Here is a 17,849-nt window from a genome sequence, read left to right as displayed (position 1 = left end):
GTTAAGCAGGGCTTGCATTTCTCCTGCTTTCACTCTACCTGGTGAGACTAGAAGACTTCAGATTCCAGTGCTGTCAATTTCACAATTTTCATGACAGCTAATATTCAGTTTAATTTCTTTTTTTAAAAGAAAGCAGATTTTCACATAAGGTAGGTAAGTCTCAGTGCCTATGTGTAGCTGTAGTCACTTATATTTCTTGTAATCAAAACATTGTTCTAATAAAGCATATTTCTTGGAAATTTTAGCCAGAGAGGACAAACCTCATCACCACAGGTTATGCAATTTCCTGATTATTGCTTTGTTTCACATTTGCATTGTATTAAAATCAGTCAGCCCAGATAGCCAGGAATTAGGAAATTCCCCTACATTTAAAAAAGTTACTGGGGTAGAAAAGGTTTCAGAGTAACAGCCGTGTTAGTCTGTATTCGCAAAAAGAAAAGGAGTACTTGTGGCACCTTAGAGACTAACCAATTTATTTGAGCATGAGCTTTCGTGAGCTACAGCTCACTTCATCGGATGCATACTGTGGAAACTACAGAAGACATTATATACACAGAGACCATGAAACAATACCTCCTCCCACCCCACTCTCCTGCTGGCAATAGCTTATCTAAAGTGATCATGAAGTTGGGCCATTTCCAGCACAAATCCAGGTTTTCTCACCCTCCGCCCCCCCCCCCCCCCCCCCCACAAACCATGTACATTGGTCAAACTGGACAATCTCTACGTAAAAGAATAAATGGACACAAATCAGATGTCAAGAATTATAACATTCATAAACCAGTCGGAGAACACTTCAATCTCTCTGGTCACACAATCACAGACATGAAGGTCGCTATCTTACAACAAAAAAACTTCAAATCCAGACTCCAGCGAGAAACTGCTGAATTGGAATTCATTTGCAAATTGGATACTATTAATTTAGGCTTAAATAGAGACTGGGAGTGGCTAAGTCATTATGCAAGGTAGCCTATTTCCCCTTGTTTTTTTTTTACCCCCCCCTCCGATGTTTTGGTTAAACTTGGATTTATGCTGGAAATGGCCCACCTTGATTATCATGCACATTGTAAGGAGAGTGATCAGTTTGGATGAGCTATTGCCAGCAGGAGAATGAGTTTGTGTGTGTGGCGGGGGGGGGGGGGGGAGAAAACCTGGATTTGTGCTGGAAATGGCCCACCTTGATTATCATGCACATTGTAGGGAGAGTGGTCGCTTTGGATGAGCTATTACCAGCAGGAGAGTGAGTTTGTGTGTGTGGTTTTTGGAAGGGGGGTGGGGGGGTGAGAAAACCTGGATTTGTGCTGGAAATGGCCCACCTTGATTATCATGCACATTGTAGGGAGAGTGGTCGCTTTGGATGAGCTATTACCAGCAGGAGAGTGAGTTTGTGTGTGTGGTTTTTGGAAGGGGGGTGGGGGGGTGAGAAAACCTGGATTTGTGCTGGAAATGGCCCACCTTGATTATCATACACATTTTAAAGAGAGTGGTCACTTTGGATGGGCTATCACCAGCAGGAGAGTGAGTTTGGGGGGGGGGGGGGGGCGGAGGGTGAGAAAACCTGGATTTGTGCTGGAAATGGCCCAACTTGATGATCACTTTAGATAAGCTATTACCAGCAGGAGAGTGGGGTCGGAGGAGGTATTGTTTCATGGTCTCTGTGTATATAATGTTTTCTGTAGTTTCCACAGTATGCATCCGATGAAGTGAGCTGTAGCTCACGAAAGCTCATGCTCAAATAAATTGGTTAGTCTCTAAGGTGCCACAAGTACTCCTTTTCTTTTTGGGGTAGAAAAGTTTACTTTGTTCTCTATCTCCTGGAATTACCTCATTTAAATTAGAATGAGATGTTTGGGGTTGGGAAATCCCAGGGCCTGGCACGAAAGCCTAATGTTGATGCAACAAGAAAATTTCTTAACATTGTATTATTTCATATAACAGGTAATACACACTGTCCCCCTAGTAGTTTGAAATCACACAGCATTATAATGGACAAGTGAAGGGCCCTGTTTTTGACAGATGTAATTGTTAAATGTGCAATTGAAAAATATCATTTAATTAAATTACTTATTTTAAACTGTATCTAACTAGGGCAAACTCCTCCTAATGTAGCAATTTCACTTTGAAAAATGTGCTCCCCTTTCCTTACACAGTGCAGAGATAAAATAGGCCTAATTACATGGGGAAGGAGGGATACACAAAAGGGAAAGGCAGCGGCTAGGGCAGCACCGCTCAGTTTGTGCAGTTGTCCCTAGCAACTTCGTGGTTGCTACCCAGAGGCTCATGTCCTTGTGGCCGAAGGGGACATATTCAGCAGAAATGGAAGGAGTCAGGAGAACAGCCATACTACAGAGTAAGTTCCAATTCCAGGGCAGGGAAAGTTACTATGCAACTTGTACCATTAATCAGTGGTACCGTACACAACTGTAATTGCCCCTGCACAGTTCTAACCAATTGTGGGGGTTGGAGGGAGGGGGACGGGGGCAGCTGGTGATGGGACAGAAGCCATTCTGCAATTACTGGATATGTGCCAAGAGCAACATTAACCCATCAAGATAGCCTATGCATGGGCTAAGAGCTGCAAGGTCTTCACTGGCATTTTACAAAGATGCCAGGTCTGCACAAGATTTGTAGGCCTCACTTATCCTCTGTCATGAGATGACTGGACATTTAAGATTTAATGGGGCAAGCCCCACCTGTGACTCATTCAGCACTCCTCCCCAAGTGGGGAAAATTAGTGTAGCCACATGACAGGTAGGTCACATGGTTAAATCAGATGCTTTCATCTGGAATTGGGCAAAAAACCAAAATAATTAATTGTTTTGCAGAACAGAAAGTTGTGAACATTTTTTATTTAAAAATGTTGAATGATTTAAATAGGGATTAGCTGCTTAACTCTGTTTAGGCACTTTTGAAAATCTGACTAGGCACTTATCTGCCTCTCTAGGCATCTAAATATGTTTGAAAATCTGATCCTAGTCCCTTTTGGAAATGATATTTAGATTTTCTTAAAAGTTTTATCCCTAACCTTTCAGTGAGTTTTGCAATAAAAAAAAAGTGTGGATAAAACAAAGATCTTATTCAAATGCAAAATTACCAGATTCCTGATGGGAATGCTGCAGGTAAAGAGGATCTAATTTAAAGGCATTTGTTAAGTCTGATCTCTTCTTCACCCTGCACAAAAAGACCAATATGGATTAGATTATCACAGCATTGTCTCACCTAGGAAAAAAGACAATTAAATGGTGATTAGGTCAGGAAATCAGATAAGGAAAATCAGTGTCAGTCACATATTTCCAATGTACTGTCTATTCCTTATTTAGGGCCCAATCCTGCAAACCTTTATTTGCTACTATGGTACCGCTCACACAGTGGTAAGCATGAAGCCCTGAAGTTAGGGTCTGCAGCAATGAACTCTTACTGCATATTTAAAAAAAACAGACAGGAAACAAACACACCCAAAGTCTTTCCACAGGGAAAACAGGCACTCACACCAGAACATGTGAGCTAGTTAAGACAACAGTAAAATTAGTGGTGAACGCAAGGTTTCCAGCTATATGTTGAAGCAATTGCAATGTCAGAGGTACCATGGCTTTGAAGGCTTGATATAATGTAATGATCTCTGAAAGACAAGCTCCATTGAGTGTAAAACTAGTGGGCAGTGTAGCTGGAATAACTTTCAAAAGCAAATATTTTTTTCTTGTAAAGGGAAGAAGCTACACCATATTGATTGGTAATAATAAATATTTTGATGGCATAATCTTTATTTGTAGAGGGAGTCACTCATACACAACAAGTAATGGGCATTATACATAAAATGAGATTAGATACCCCAAAGGTAGAGACTATTTTGTCACCATATTAGGCATGTAAATATTTGATAAAATAACTAAGAACATTAGTATGGGACAGTGAAGAGAAAATAGTCAACAAATCCTATTTCTTGTACAATATTCTGCATGTTTTTTTCTAATTGGAATTATTTGTAAATTTCTACCTAAATATCTAATTTTCCAATATCTTACCCTTTGTATGCACGTAAGAATATGTCAAATACACACACACTCTATATACCCTCAATATCATGTTCCAAAAGATAACATTCATTCCTTATATTTACGGAGATAAGCAGGTGCATAATTTTAAGCGCATGAGCAGCAGTTGACATCAATGGGACTTGTGCACAAAGTTACATGCCTGCTCAATTATTTGCCTGGGCCAAGTGGGGTCAGGAGGAAACTGCTACCATACTATGGAGGTATGAAGTAATGAATCATTAGAATTAGAGATCGACCCCTTCTTTTGCAACATCCAGTATTGATCAGTGCCAGAGAAAGGAAATCTGATTAAACATTTGCTATGGTGTGGCAATTTTTTCAAAAGGTGCTAAATGTTTTCAACTCCCACTCCTACTAGCTCATAGTTGAATATTTAAACTATTAGAAACAATGGTGTTGGTGAGCCCTGCAAGTACTAAACGGATGTTATTGTTTTAAAGGCGATATGGTCTTTCCCAGATAAAAGTCTCAAAGATTCTATCTGACAATAAGAAAATGTCTATTTGAGAGGGCTTTATTTTAAAAAAATCTAAAATCCTAAGAAACAAAGCCAACAGAGCTGCATCTGCACACACCAGATCTAAATTTTGTCCTGAATAGTTAAGATTCCCCACAATGGATTTTAGCTTCTACCACTGAATACATCTGAGGGTTTAAGTCATGCCCTTACCTTCATCTGTGCATACCACTGTCTGATTTAAGGTCTCTGTACCTATTTTGGAAAGTTCCTTTGATACCTTATGGGGGTTGAAGCTTTCTTAAAGATCTGAAGTCATGCTAATAGACCCATTAAGATCTAGCTGGCTGAGATTTGCACATTAAAGCTTCATACCCCCAAGTGCACAATAAAAATCCCTCTGAATAGAATAATGAAATCATTATGAAAAGTAGTTACTTATTTTGATTGCACAACTGCAGCTTTTAAAGACCTCGATTATCATGTCAATTTTAATTTATAAAGAAAATAACCAAAGTGATTACTTCTTATTATAGATTAACTCCTTGTAAAATTTTATTTTAAACTATAAAAAACATTTTCCTTTTTTAAAAAATATGTTCAAAAGCTCTTGTATGCAGTAAACTCTTCAAGCCTGAAAACTGAAACACTTAAGCCATTTAAAAAAATTGTAAAAGAAAAAATTACTTCTGGGTCAAGATTTTGTTTGCTGAGTATTAACCTGGAGTGTTTTTTTTTCACATTTACATAAAGTAGGAATTTTATCCCTATTTTATTTCAAAACAAATCAGTGTGGTTAACAAGTAGCTAAGGCAAAATGACAAGTATTTCCTGTTTAGAGTCTCTGAGGGAGGACCCATCAACCCCACCACTGGGATACAAAATGTACTTCTCTCTCCGTGTGGCTGTATTAAATTGACCATATCAAAGGTGCCAACCATTCTTTCTGTGCAGTTGCAAGCTGGAGTGACTTTTTTGTTTTTAAGCAAACATTTATAACCAAAATGTCTCCAATCCCAAACTATATCAATGCTAGTTTGTGCCACTATTTTATTTATTCAATAAATATTCATTACAACTCTTATTGCTTGCCTAAGATGTTGTAGTAAAAAGAAATGGCAGTGTTTAAATATTGGGTAAAACTTTAAAAAGTGTCTAGGTGACTTAGGTGTCTAGGTTGAAACCTCAGTGGGACTTAGGCTCCTAAATCACATAAATGCTTTTAAAAATTTTACCCATTATTAGACATGTTTGGCTGGGATTTTTGAAGGGTCGTAAAGGAGTTAGGCACTTGGTTCCCATTTCACTTCCTTAGGGCCAGTGAACCTGGCGATTTAGTGTGCTGCAAGCCAGGTTGTGAATCCAGAGCACACTGGCTTCCTGCACACTGACTGGCTGTGTGGACCCTGCTATCACACATTAAAAGTTCCTTAGTGCATTTTTGATGCTTTGGAACAGCAGTAGGTCAAAGTGCACTCTGGACCTTTTAGTGTATGATAGCAGGGTCTAACTGGCCAGTTAGTGTGTGGCAGGATTGTGAGCTGTAGATCACACCCTGGCTTACTGCACACTAAATTGCCATGTAGACAAGCCCTCAGGCTCCTTGAAAATCCCAACCTTTGTGAATATATTCCCATCTAGTATTGCGCCTTTGTACTGGGTGGAATTCCCATTCTTAAGAGAGGTGATGTTTAAACCTGGACTGTGTTTAGGCTGCAGTTCAGGATTTGGGTTCAGGCTCGGCCTCAGGCTCCTCTTCAGCAAAGCACTTACGCGTATACTTACCTTTAAGTACATGTTTAATTCCCTTTTAAATCAATGGGACTTAAGCACATGCTTAAGTGCATTGCTGAAGCGAGGCCCTAATGGCACCAACATCTTGCAATGTATTCCCATGAAGCTTCAGCCCAAAGTGGCAGAAATCTTCCCAGATCTCATGAGATTTTCCTCTACACGGAGTCAAAAACTTATGAGAACAGCTGCTTTTGTGAGATCTTTTATCTGATGGAATCAGAAATGTGTCCTTCTGGTTTTAGATCAGACTCACAACCAAAATTATAGGGATTCCTATGCATTTCAGGCTTTGGTTTTGAAGTGCTCAGATAACTACAGTATAAATGCCTTGGCAGATTAGACAGGCAAGAATAAGAAATTGGCCCTGTGCATGCATGTGTATAGATGTAGACACCATTGTATTTGAACCCGAGGGAGAAATCTAATGGAGCAAATTGCTAAAGGAGGTCATTTACAGTAAGTATCACAGCTTTGCTTAGAAGAGACTTCTGCAGTTGCTTTGCAGAAGAATTTGGGAGTGCTGGATTGTTCCAGCAGTGCTTCTCACCCCCCGCCCCCCTTTGACTGATTAACTGGATCTATGGGAAAGGTGATTCATTGGAAGGATGAGGCAGAGAAAGTGACTGATGCAAAAGATTAGCTAGAGAAAACAAACAAACAAAAAAGCACCCCACAATAGTGCTATGAAGGGTAACTCATCCTAGCAGCACATAGATAATGAATGTATGTGAACAGTAACACAAAGTGGTAGTCCAGTAGGGCAATAAGGAAACCTTTCTAGTTATTGGGGAAAATACAGCAGGAATAATAATGGAATATCGTGCTGCCCACACATAGAAGATCATATGTCTGGAGACAGTTGCTTTCATGTATGGAGGTTTGTTTCCCCCAAGGCTTTTCTGTGGGTCAGAAACCAACATTGTTATATTTGTATGGTCCAAATAAAAATGTAGGTCTCATTGGGATCATTCAGTGTTATTGAGGAGTAAAATGAAGGTATTCTGCTGCTAGTGTTATTGGCCTGGCTGGAGTGGTTTTGCTCTTTCTTGATATCAACAGGATCATTTTATTAATAATAAAAAGATCAGACTAATAAAATAACTACTAATTAATAGTGCATTTAAAGAGAAAGGAAGAGAGGCCCTGATGGCTGCCAGAACTGCCGCAGGAATAGGGAGAAGTGGGTTGAACTAAGCCTGACCCTGCCTGACCCCAACAGAGGTGGCTCCCACCCTCATGTGGAAGCCCATGAGATGGCAGTTCCATTTCCTACTTCCCCTGGAGGCAGCTCCAGAGACCCAGGTTGGAGGAAAGGAGGGTGCGTGAAATTATGCATGTAAATCCAAATTTTAGGCACCTGACTAAAAGGGGCCTGATTGTCAGAGCTTCTGAGCACCCATTAACTTCAACAGGAACTGCAGGTTTTTACTCGTGTGAAAGTCAGGCTACTTTTATTTAGGGGTCTAAACTAGGATTAATGTGCCTAACTTTAAGCACCCAGGTTTGGACAAGATTTATAGGGACCTTGCTTTGTGGACTGAGAACTAAATAGGTATAGTTTATCCATCCACAATGAATTGCAAACTACCTCAGGGCCCGAGACTATATGCCTCTGGAGTCTAGGAGGAACCCTACCTCATTCCATAGGGTTATGCACAAACCAACACACAAAGTGTGAGTTTACTGTTCGAGTACTGTCTAGAAAGTTGTTCTACATCATAGAATTTGTGTGTCATGATAAACCGCCACCACAGACCCTGGTAAATTCGGTTTAAAAAACTACATTCAAAATGTTAAAGTTGCCAAGTAAAGAATTCAAAATGAAGAGAATCTGGTCTTTACAAGGTTAAGGTTGCCCGGAATTTTGAGTGAATTCTTTTAAGGTTATTTTTTGCAATTGCGCATACACACATATAAACAGATTTTTAAATGTCTGGGCTTTGGCAGAGTAGGGGCAATACAATTCAAAAAATGAGTTTGTAATTGGTTTTATATATTTTTACCTTGGCTTCACAGAATTATGGGGGGAAGGGATTAAGGGGGAGATTTTCCAAGGCACAACTGTAAGTGAGGCATCTCACTGCTGTTTGTGCCTTTGAAAATCTCCTCTTAAAGGCCTGTGTCTCCTCTGACTTACACCAGTTTTACACTGTTGTAACCCCATAGATTAATGTCCGTGCAAGGAAGAGCAAATTCATACTCTAACAATGTCTAGATATTGCACCACTCAGTAGTTATTTTGTGATTTACACTACTTTCCTTTCAAAGAAACGAAAAGTGTTTGCTCTAACTGCTTATAAATCCAGCTACTGAGTTTCTTCTTATTACTTTTTGTTGCCATAAAAGGCTCGTTAATTTATGAGAACTGAATTGAGAAAGAAAGCCAAGAGTATGATGGTTCATTTCCTCACTTCCATCAGTGGCTTCTTGGACACTTGGTTCTCTGAATCATGAAAGGGAGTTGAATGGGAAGCAAGAAAATGAATTGCGCCCTTCTCCCGTCTAATGTCTACAGAATAACACACATCTCATCATGAGATAATTACACTCTAGGGGTTTTGTTCTAAACCACAAAATACTCTTTATTGAGATGTGACTACCAGTAAGAATGAGGCAGAATCAGAACATGAGAAACAGGGACTGTTTCTGTTCTGCATTTGCACAGCATCTAGTACAGTGGGGGTCCTAGTTCATGATGAGGGTTCCTAGGTGCTACAGTAATGAATAATCATAATAACCTACTGATACCTACCAAAAAGAAGTACATGTGCAGTAGGACACTGATCTGGACAGTTTAGAGTTAGCAACCCTAACCTAATAGCTGAAAAAATCCTATTACATGGTGTTATGTACATTTGTAACTAGGGATGAAGCCATAGGCACATAAGTCTCAAGTTTTTACATATTAGTAATGCTGAAGATAAGAGAGAGGGAAAGTATTGATAATTAGGACTGTTCCAAAATTTTCATTTGATTTTTTAAAATGAAAAATAGCCTTTTTTCCAAAATGAAAATTTTAGTTTTTCAACAAAAAACGGAAAGGCATTTCCCCCCCCTCCCTGCACCCAGTTTTTGAAAACTGAACTGTTTTAAAAAATGATTTTTTTAAAAAAAGTTTCATTTGAAATTTTTCATGGAAAATATTTACCATTTCCTGAGCAGCTCTTTTTGGTAATCAATATAATCAGATGGTGGGTGACTACAAGATGCTGGCAGTACACTTAGTTTTGTTGGGAATCTCTAAGTCCTAGCTATGGGACTATTTGTTATGAGAATTTTTTTTATTATTCTGCTTATTATTATTCTCCTTGTGATGACGATTGTTTCCTTTAGGCCATTTTGCTTTGTGTTCCCGATGTACCTGCAGGTTTCTCTGTGGCACCTCTTTGGAACACAAAATGTAGTCTTGCTCCTCACACATGAATAATGAAAATAATTGAAAAACATTTACAAAGGCTTTTTTTGAATCACTTTGCTCTGAATCTACTAAAGTCCAGACTCTATAAACAAAGGCCTTTAAAGTGTGCAGTCAAGACTCAGAGAGACCATATCAAATTAGAGACAGAAGCTTGGTGTAATGTGCAATTCATTTCTTTAAATGATGGGCACAAAATGGAATAGATCTGAATCCCTGAATTTTCATGTCTAGCTCCAAACTTCAGGGCTCAGACCCATCTCTGGTTTTCTACCCCCCCAGTCAAATAATTTATCATGCTACTATGAATCATTCACTCAGGCAAACACTACACAAAACTCCATATATCTATGTGAAAAAGGGAATAAGCGTTTAGAAAGATTTCAGAGTAGCTGCCGTGTTAGTCTGTATTCGCAAAAAGAAAAGGAGGACTTGTGGTACCTGAGAGATTTATTTAATAAACCCATTTATTTGAGCTAAGGTGCCACAAGTACTCCTTTTCTTGTTTAGAAAGAGTGTGCTTCACCATAAAGGTCACTATTTCTGACAACCTTATATATCCTGTATTACTTACCACATAGCAGAGCAGTCAAAATTCACTAGGAGCCATTTGTGAGGGTTAAAGTTAAATGAATCTGCAAACTGACAGGGATAAAAGAAAGAAGAATTAGAAAAAATATGGGTCAGAGTCCTCAAGTTATAAAAGCACTGTAAATTTTGCCAATTGCACCCAGATTCAGGACAGCACTAAAACAAACTAAATGTTTTCCTGAAAAGTGGCTTTAAAGATAATACCTAATGTAGCTCCATCTAAAGTGAATGAGAGTTATATGTGCATGCTGGGTGAAATTTCTCCTGCACAGAGGACCAGCAAAAGGAATATCTACCACGTAAGCCTCATGTAAGCCTTCAGGGGTCAGCAGGACTATATGCTTGCTCAAAATTGTACATACGCTTAAGTACACTTTGCTGGATCAGAGCCATTATGCATACACACAAGGGAGCAGAATTCAGGGTGCTTGGACAACCTAACTTCTGGCATCTCCTAAATCTTGAATGTTTGACTTATGCAATTGATAATGTGCTTTTAATATAGATGTTTTGAACTTTATTTTAATATATATCTTATATAAACATCATCTCAATGTAAACAAAAAAAATCTCATTATAAACAAAAGACATCCCAAGTTTTGGTTTTTAACCCATTTTCTACTCAAGAATTCCTAGATTTCACTGAGTGAGAAATTAATATTATAAACATACACATATATTTTATATGTGCACACACACACACAGGTAATAGATTTTGATCTAGAATTGTGTTTCAGTCCGTCTAAACACAGAATTAAAGGTGGTCAAAAATAATTTTTTCCCTAAATTTTTTTCTTTTAGTCAAAGAGTCATTTCTCATCTAAACTAAATTGATACAAAAAAAACCCACTTTCAACCAGTTCCACACAGAATGCATGGCTATACATTACATTTTTGACAATATCAACTTCGCATGACATGTATTCAGGATAGAAGCTTCCCATACTGTGAAAGGCATGAAGGACATTTGTGTTGAAAGTTTTCTAGTTTAGGTACTATGGCAGCCATTGATGTTGAATATCAGGGACACAAAGGAGAAGTGGGGATCTTGAAGCACCAGTCGCCACCTAATAGCTATCTTTTCACATTTGTTTCTCATTAACTTCCTCATCTTTGGTGAAAGGGCAGTGGTTGCTCATGTTGGAGAAGTTTTTTATCTTTCTAATATCTGAGGTAGGGAATCTATTCAGAGCTGTTGAATAGTTGCTACACTGACAGATGCTGGCTGTGCAATGGATGTTGATTCATTTCCTACAGGAACCAATAAAAATAATTAATAAAACCCACACAGGAAATTACAGCAAGCTTCATTTGCTGATAAAAAAAGAGAATGAGAGAGAAATGCTTTGTTTGTTAGTTTTTCCTCCTCCTTTATTAGTCTATCTGTCAGAGCTGCTCTGTTTAAATTTCTGTCTTTACCAAACAGATATTTTCTCCACTGATGTGGAAGACAAGGACTTATCTGATGGTGTGAGGGGAGCATCAGGAAATTGCAGCACCCTTATCTGAGCAAGTAGGTGCCAAGTGACTCAGTAAGAGGAAAAGAAAAAAGAACCTGAGAGTTATTGGAAGAAAATTTCAACTGACTCATTTTCAAATATTAAACGCTGTCTGTTATAGACACAGCCACAGTCTGGCCTTATATGTAGGGTTGCCAGTTTTGGTTGGACGTATTCCTGGAGGTTTCATCAAATGACAATCTTTAATTAAAGATGAAACTTCAATTTCTGGAGACTCCAGGACAATCCTGAAGGGTTGGCAACCCTACAGTATATGTCCCTTAGGAGGAATATAGTAATACTTCTATGTCTTACTTTCAAAACAGGTGAGATAGTGGTTGTTATATTTTTTAAACTTTATAGAATTAGGATGTTAAAATATTCTCTACCACGATATTTAGGCAAAAGTCACCCTTTCTCAGGCTGGGTTGATTCAGTGCTACTTGGTATTTTGAACAGTAAATTTGTGTGTGTGTGTGTGTGTATGTGTGTGTGTGTGTGTGACATGGTAACCATGACGAAACGAAAGCCATTTTTGAGATGATAAAATTGTGAGAGTTGGCATAGCTAAGTTTTGCTTCTCTGTGGAGCAAGTTTGTCTGTGTTCAACTCTGCATTTTTGCTCAAATTTTATGCTCTAAAAGTAGCTGTGGGGATTCACTCCCAGGAGGAGCATATCAAACGTGGATCAATGGTTCTCAAATCTTTTAATGTGACCTTATTTAAACAAATTCCTCCCAAATGTGCCTAAGAACATAGTTATGAGTTTAGGTTGCTGCCTTTTGTAGCTTAGCCTGTAGGACAAACTTATTGAATGATGACTAAGATGAGCCCAAACCAAAACACTGGACATACAGCCCTTTCTCTAAATTTAGGGGAGATCTGGATTGAATTTAACAGCTGACCCCTGTTTCGATAGTGGACTGAATCAACAATCCAACATTTTGATATAATCTGCCCTACTTGGAACTTAAAAGAAGTCCTGATCAAGATCCAAACTGTGGAAAGGAGCAACTCCCAGGTCCTCTTGGAGTCATTTCTGCTGATTTGGGGATCATTGTGGGATGGGGACAGGGACTAGACTGGCTGAGTGCAAGGGCTTGTGGTAAAACACACAAACATATGGTGCCTCCTCCAATATCTTTTCACAGTGCCAGAGGGAAGTGTTGGGGGGCCAGAGGAAGGAAATCCTCTTCGCCAGCATGGCCAGACTTATACAAAGTTTGGTTTCTACCCATCACTATCGATATTTTGTACAGAAGTGCAGCATCTTGATCAAGCATGAATTCTGGGTTACAGTCACAGGAAAGTAGAGGTTTAAGAATCTATGGAGCCTTTCTTTTTGGTTTTAAAAGACAAAAAATATTGTTCACTTTTTGTGACCCAAGAACCTCTGAATGCCAACTGACAAGAGAGTGTGTAGGAGGGTTGCAGGAATCTCCTGATTCTACGATGTACATTCTGGTTGACTAAAGAATTTTATGTGAGGTTTGAAATGAAAGCCAGTGTCACATTCGTCATCAATATAATTGTGAAATGTATGTACAGGACTATGTAAGGAGTTATGGATATACACTGAAAACATGTTCTTAAGCTCTGTATCAAGGTATTAGACACAAGGAAGAGTGAAAAACAGATTTGCTGTCAGACTGAGATGTCTCTCCATCTATTTGTTTACAACTAAATTGAGTCTTATCTTGTTTACAGTGGGTCTCCGATCTCCAGTCTGAACTGAATGAAAATGAAGGATTGTAAGACAGAACTAACAGGACAGTGAACACAGCAGGGGAGAGAACCTTACCTTGAGGTACATATCAAATATTTACTTGAATATATTTGGGGAGGGAGGAAAGGGATGCCCTGGCAGCCTTTTCTGAGGAAGTAAGAGGATAGCACTTTTGCTTCATGAAAGGTGGGGGCGCGGGGGCAAGGATAGTTCAGTGGTTTGAGCATTGCCTGCTAAACCCAGGGTTATGAGTTCAATCCTTGAGGGATCTGGGGCAAAAATAAGGAATGGTACTTGGTCCTGAAGTGAAGGCAGGGGACTTGACTCAACTCAATGACCTTTCAAGATCCCTTCCAGTTCTATGAGATAGGTATATCTCCATATTAAAGAAAAAAAGGGGTGTACGCTGGAGAGAACTTTGGGTGAGATAAACAGCTTTAGATTAAAGTAACTTGTTAGTCACATTTAGTGTCTAGAAAGCATGTTATGATTTTGTTTTCCACGTAACCATTTGTTTCCAATATTCATAGATTTTAAGGCCAGAAGGGACCATTGTGATCGTCTAGTCTGACCACCTGTATAACACAGGCCATAGAACTTCCCCAAAATAATTCTCATGACTCTTTTCTGAACCCTCTCCAATTTATCAATGTCCTCCTTGAATTGTGGGCACCAGAACTGGACACACTATACAGTATTCCAGCAGCGGTCACACCAGTGCCAAATACAGAGGTAAAATAACCTTCTGCTCCTATGCGAGATTCCCCAGGATCTCATTAGCTCTTTTGGCCACAGAGTCACACTGGGAACTCTTGTTCAGCTGATTATCCTCCACGACCCTCAAATCTTTTTCAGAGTCACTGCTTCCCAGGATAGAGTCCCCCATCCTGTAAGACTGCCCTACATTCTCTATTCCTAGATATATACATTTTTTACACACACCCTCCCCTATGTCAAACAAAGTGATGGTCCTCAGTTGAATCTTACAAGCTGGTATGTCCTGTCCTTTGGGAACTGCAGCTCTGGCAATACTGTGAGCGTCCAGTGGATAAGGGGCTGGAAACTTCAGGGAACACTCTGAGTATTCAGGAGTTGGTGTGTGCCTACCACTTCTTGTACAAAGAGAGCGAGGCCTGCGGGGGGCCAGGAAGGCTTTTACTGCCAGAGGTTGTTGGTTTCAGGGAGCTAATGCACAGCAGGCACAGACAAGACTGTTTCACACTAAGGGTAGGTGGTGCTGAGGTGCCACGCAACCCTAAATACCCCTGGGGAGCATCACAAACCTCCACGCCATTTAGAAGATGTCGGAATTCAGGGCAGATGAAAGCACTTCCTGCATATGCTGCATCAACATGCATCCAGATATTCTCCTTATTGCCTGGAAAAAAATGAAGGAAATTAAATAAGCAAAGACAGCTTTTTTCTTTAAAACTTTTTCTTAATTTGCATTAGACCAAGTGACTTGAGGGGATTTGCAGTCCCTGCAATTTTGTTTTTTCTTTGCCATTCATATTTTATCAATTCAATTAGGACAGAGCTCTAAGAGGTCACATCACATAGGTCTCTGTTCTGCTAAAGAATCCATGCACACAGACCCTTCCCATCTCCACAGTTCTATTAACAGGATTGAGCCCTTAGACACTCCATTTACTAGTAACTTGCAATACACAATCTCAATTTATGATCAATTCAGAATGCTTAAAAATATGTATTCTTTAAAAAAAACTAGTGACATTAATTAATTTCTATAAAGAAAGCTCTCAATATTTGTAACTGGAATAGCAACATGAGATTTAATTTGGCTGGCCCCTTTTAGCAATAGAGAGAGCTCCAAGATGATACATTTTTATATGACATGAGTTTCCAGGGACCTAACACAGTGAACAAACTATTTACAGCAACCAATTTATTTTGGGATATTAAACTATGAATAAACTTTGTTCTTACCCCTGAGCAAACTTTGGTGTATTACAAATCTGTTACCTTAAATTATTCAATAAGTTGTTTTTGCAAAAATATTTCAGAATATGGATCTCACTGTTCACACTATGCAACTGTTCATTGACAGTAAATCATATGGTAATATTTCTGGTCCCTGACTGGACGACATTGAAACAAGCCGACAAAATCTGTCACAATAGCCACCAAACACTTCTGGTGCATATTTTTTTTACATTATATAAACACACACACACACACACACACACATTCAAATCAGTATACACATGCAAAGATTAGTTACACAAGTACTTGGATTCTTGTGAACTAAAATTCATTTGCATAAATATTTGCAAAAAACACATTAAAAATTGTGTATCCCCTCAAAGTTAATTCTCAGCTTTTATCGGAACAAATGTTTGAGATTATTATTGTTGCTTTGCACTGACTTCACCAGGCTCTGGGTGTGTCCCTCATTTTATGACTTATACATATGTACACTGAGGGGGAAGTTCACCCCTGTGCAGAGGGGCCAGGACAAAGGCTTGTGCTTCAAGCAGCACACTAGTCTTGGGCTGGACCCCTCTGCACAAGGGCAATTTCACCAAAAGTGATTTTAAAAAGCTCCACATTTACAGCTTGTTGTTCTACCCCTAATGTGATGTGTCCTTATTTTACGATATTGAGTCAGCAGGCAATTTCCTGAACAGCATATTCATGGCTAGCTGTTAAGCGAACGATGACAAACAGCCTAGGGGAGCAGGATAAGGAACAGATTGAAGCCCTGAAGCCTGTTTGTACTGCATACACAGAAACAAATTACTACAACTCAAGAGTTCAAACAGGACAACATGCACTTTCTGTTTCCCCCCCAGATGAATTCACAACAGATTAAATCTCATCCTAGTTTTACCAGGACAGTTCTGGATTTTCATACAATGTCCCTGTGCCCCCAAAACTTCTTTGAAGATGCCCAAAATAGTGAAATGAAAAATTGCAACCATCAAAGCATTCAGGGCTTTTTATAACTACAAAAAGTTTGTTCTAGGCATATTGCTACCCCAAGTGTACTCTATACCTGTATGTCACTCTCATTATGCAGTGAGCATGTGTTCAAGGCCAAAGCTGTTCATAATTTGTCAGGTAACAATCTTGCAATAGGAGTCAATGACTCAATCTAGTCAGTGCAACCTCTCCTGCTCTAGCCCTAGTGGGTAAGTGGGAGGAGGGGAAAGGAAAATACTTCTGTCCCTTTGCTTCTTACTTCTTTCATCTCTATAGTGGCGGGAAGCAAAGAGACAAAAAATGCCATCCACACTATCCAATGGTGGAAAACTTGAGTGGCCCTGTAGGGAGGGGGACAGTCCCTGAGGGAAAGGGGGGACAGCACATGCTGGAGGAATGCAGGGATGGCCCCTGCTCTATGAGCTCTCTGCCTCCCGTTGGCCAGCCAGAAGAAGATGGGAGCCACGGGGCTCCTTACTCCCCTCTTTCATTAATCCAGTATTGCCAACTCTTATGATTTTATCACAAGTGAAGGGATTTCAGAGGGTGTCGGATCCTGTCTTGAGATGATGCAAGAAACTCCACACAGCTGGAAGCTGGCAGAGTCTCTCCCCTCCTCTCCCTTCCTATGCGGACGGTGAGGAGAGAGGAAAGACCCTAGCAGCTGAGAACAACTTCACTCCCTCTTCCCCTTCCCCTCCTGTGAGAAATATGGACAGGAAGGTGCATCTGCTCCTCTCCTCCCCACTGAAGCACCCAGCCTGGGAAGGAGTAGAGGGCGTGAAGAGCCTCTAGATCTGTACCCCATCCTAGGAAAGGGGAGTGGGGACCCTGCTGCAGCCCTCCAGGCCTGGGAGCAGGGCGGGCAAGAGCCCCAGGAGGAACAGAGGTGAGACTTGGAGGGTAGGGCTGTACCATGGGGATGGAGACCGATGCAAGGGCTGAATTGATGGGAGCTGGGGAAACTAAACTGAGTCTAGGCTGGGGGAGGGTGTGTAAACTTAGGTGGTAGGGCTGTTGGGGGCTGAACTGAGGGGGAAACTTGTGGTCAGGATTAATTAGTGGGCAGGGGATGAACAAACAGGGGAGTAAGAGCTCCTGCAGCAAGGGCCAAGCTCATTTTATCCAATCAATTGTTTTGCAGATGCTGAGGTCAGGCAGGGAGAGTAAAGAAACTCAAAAGACAGACAATAGAATCTTTTTCTTTAAAAAGGCTCATGACTTTGGGGCCAATCTCATGATTTTGGGGGGGGTCTGACTCATGACTTTTGATCTCCTGATATTGGCAATACTGTTAATTTAAATCCTGGACTGAAGTTTTTGGAGCCTCGTGCTCCATTTTTAGTGCCTCATCCTCCCTCCCTGTATT

At 40.0% G+C, this 17,849-nt stretch overlaps 1 protein-coding gene across 1 annotated transcript in view; it reads right to left on the bottom strand.

Annotated features, from left to right (window-relative positions):
• Nucleotides 1-17,849, bottom strand: part of DDC (dopa decarboxylase) — a 107,463-nt gene that overhangs the window by 36,115 nt on the left and 53,499 nt on the right. Inside the window, exons 9-11 of the mRNA XM_077810938.1 lie at nt 14,821-14,915; nt 10,296-10,363; nt 3,095-3,171 (exon numbers count right to left, since the gene is read on the bottom strand). Coding sequence (XP_077667064.1) covers nt 3,095-3,171; nt 10,296-10,363; nt 14,821-14,915 — 240 coding nt within the window. The remainder of the gene's footprint in view (nt 1-3,094; nt 3,172-10,295; nt 10,364-14,820; nt 14,916-17,849) is intronic.

Source organism: Eretmochelys imbricata, chromosome 2 (genome assembly GCF_965152235.1).
Source record: "Eretmochelys imbricata isolate rEreImb1 chromosome 2, rEreImb1.hap1, whole genome shotgun sequence".
NCBI lineage: Eukaryota > Metazoa > Chordata > Testudines > Cheloniidae > Eretmochelys > Eretmochelys imbricata.
This window is presented reverse-complemented; position numbering and strand designations above follow the sequence as displayed.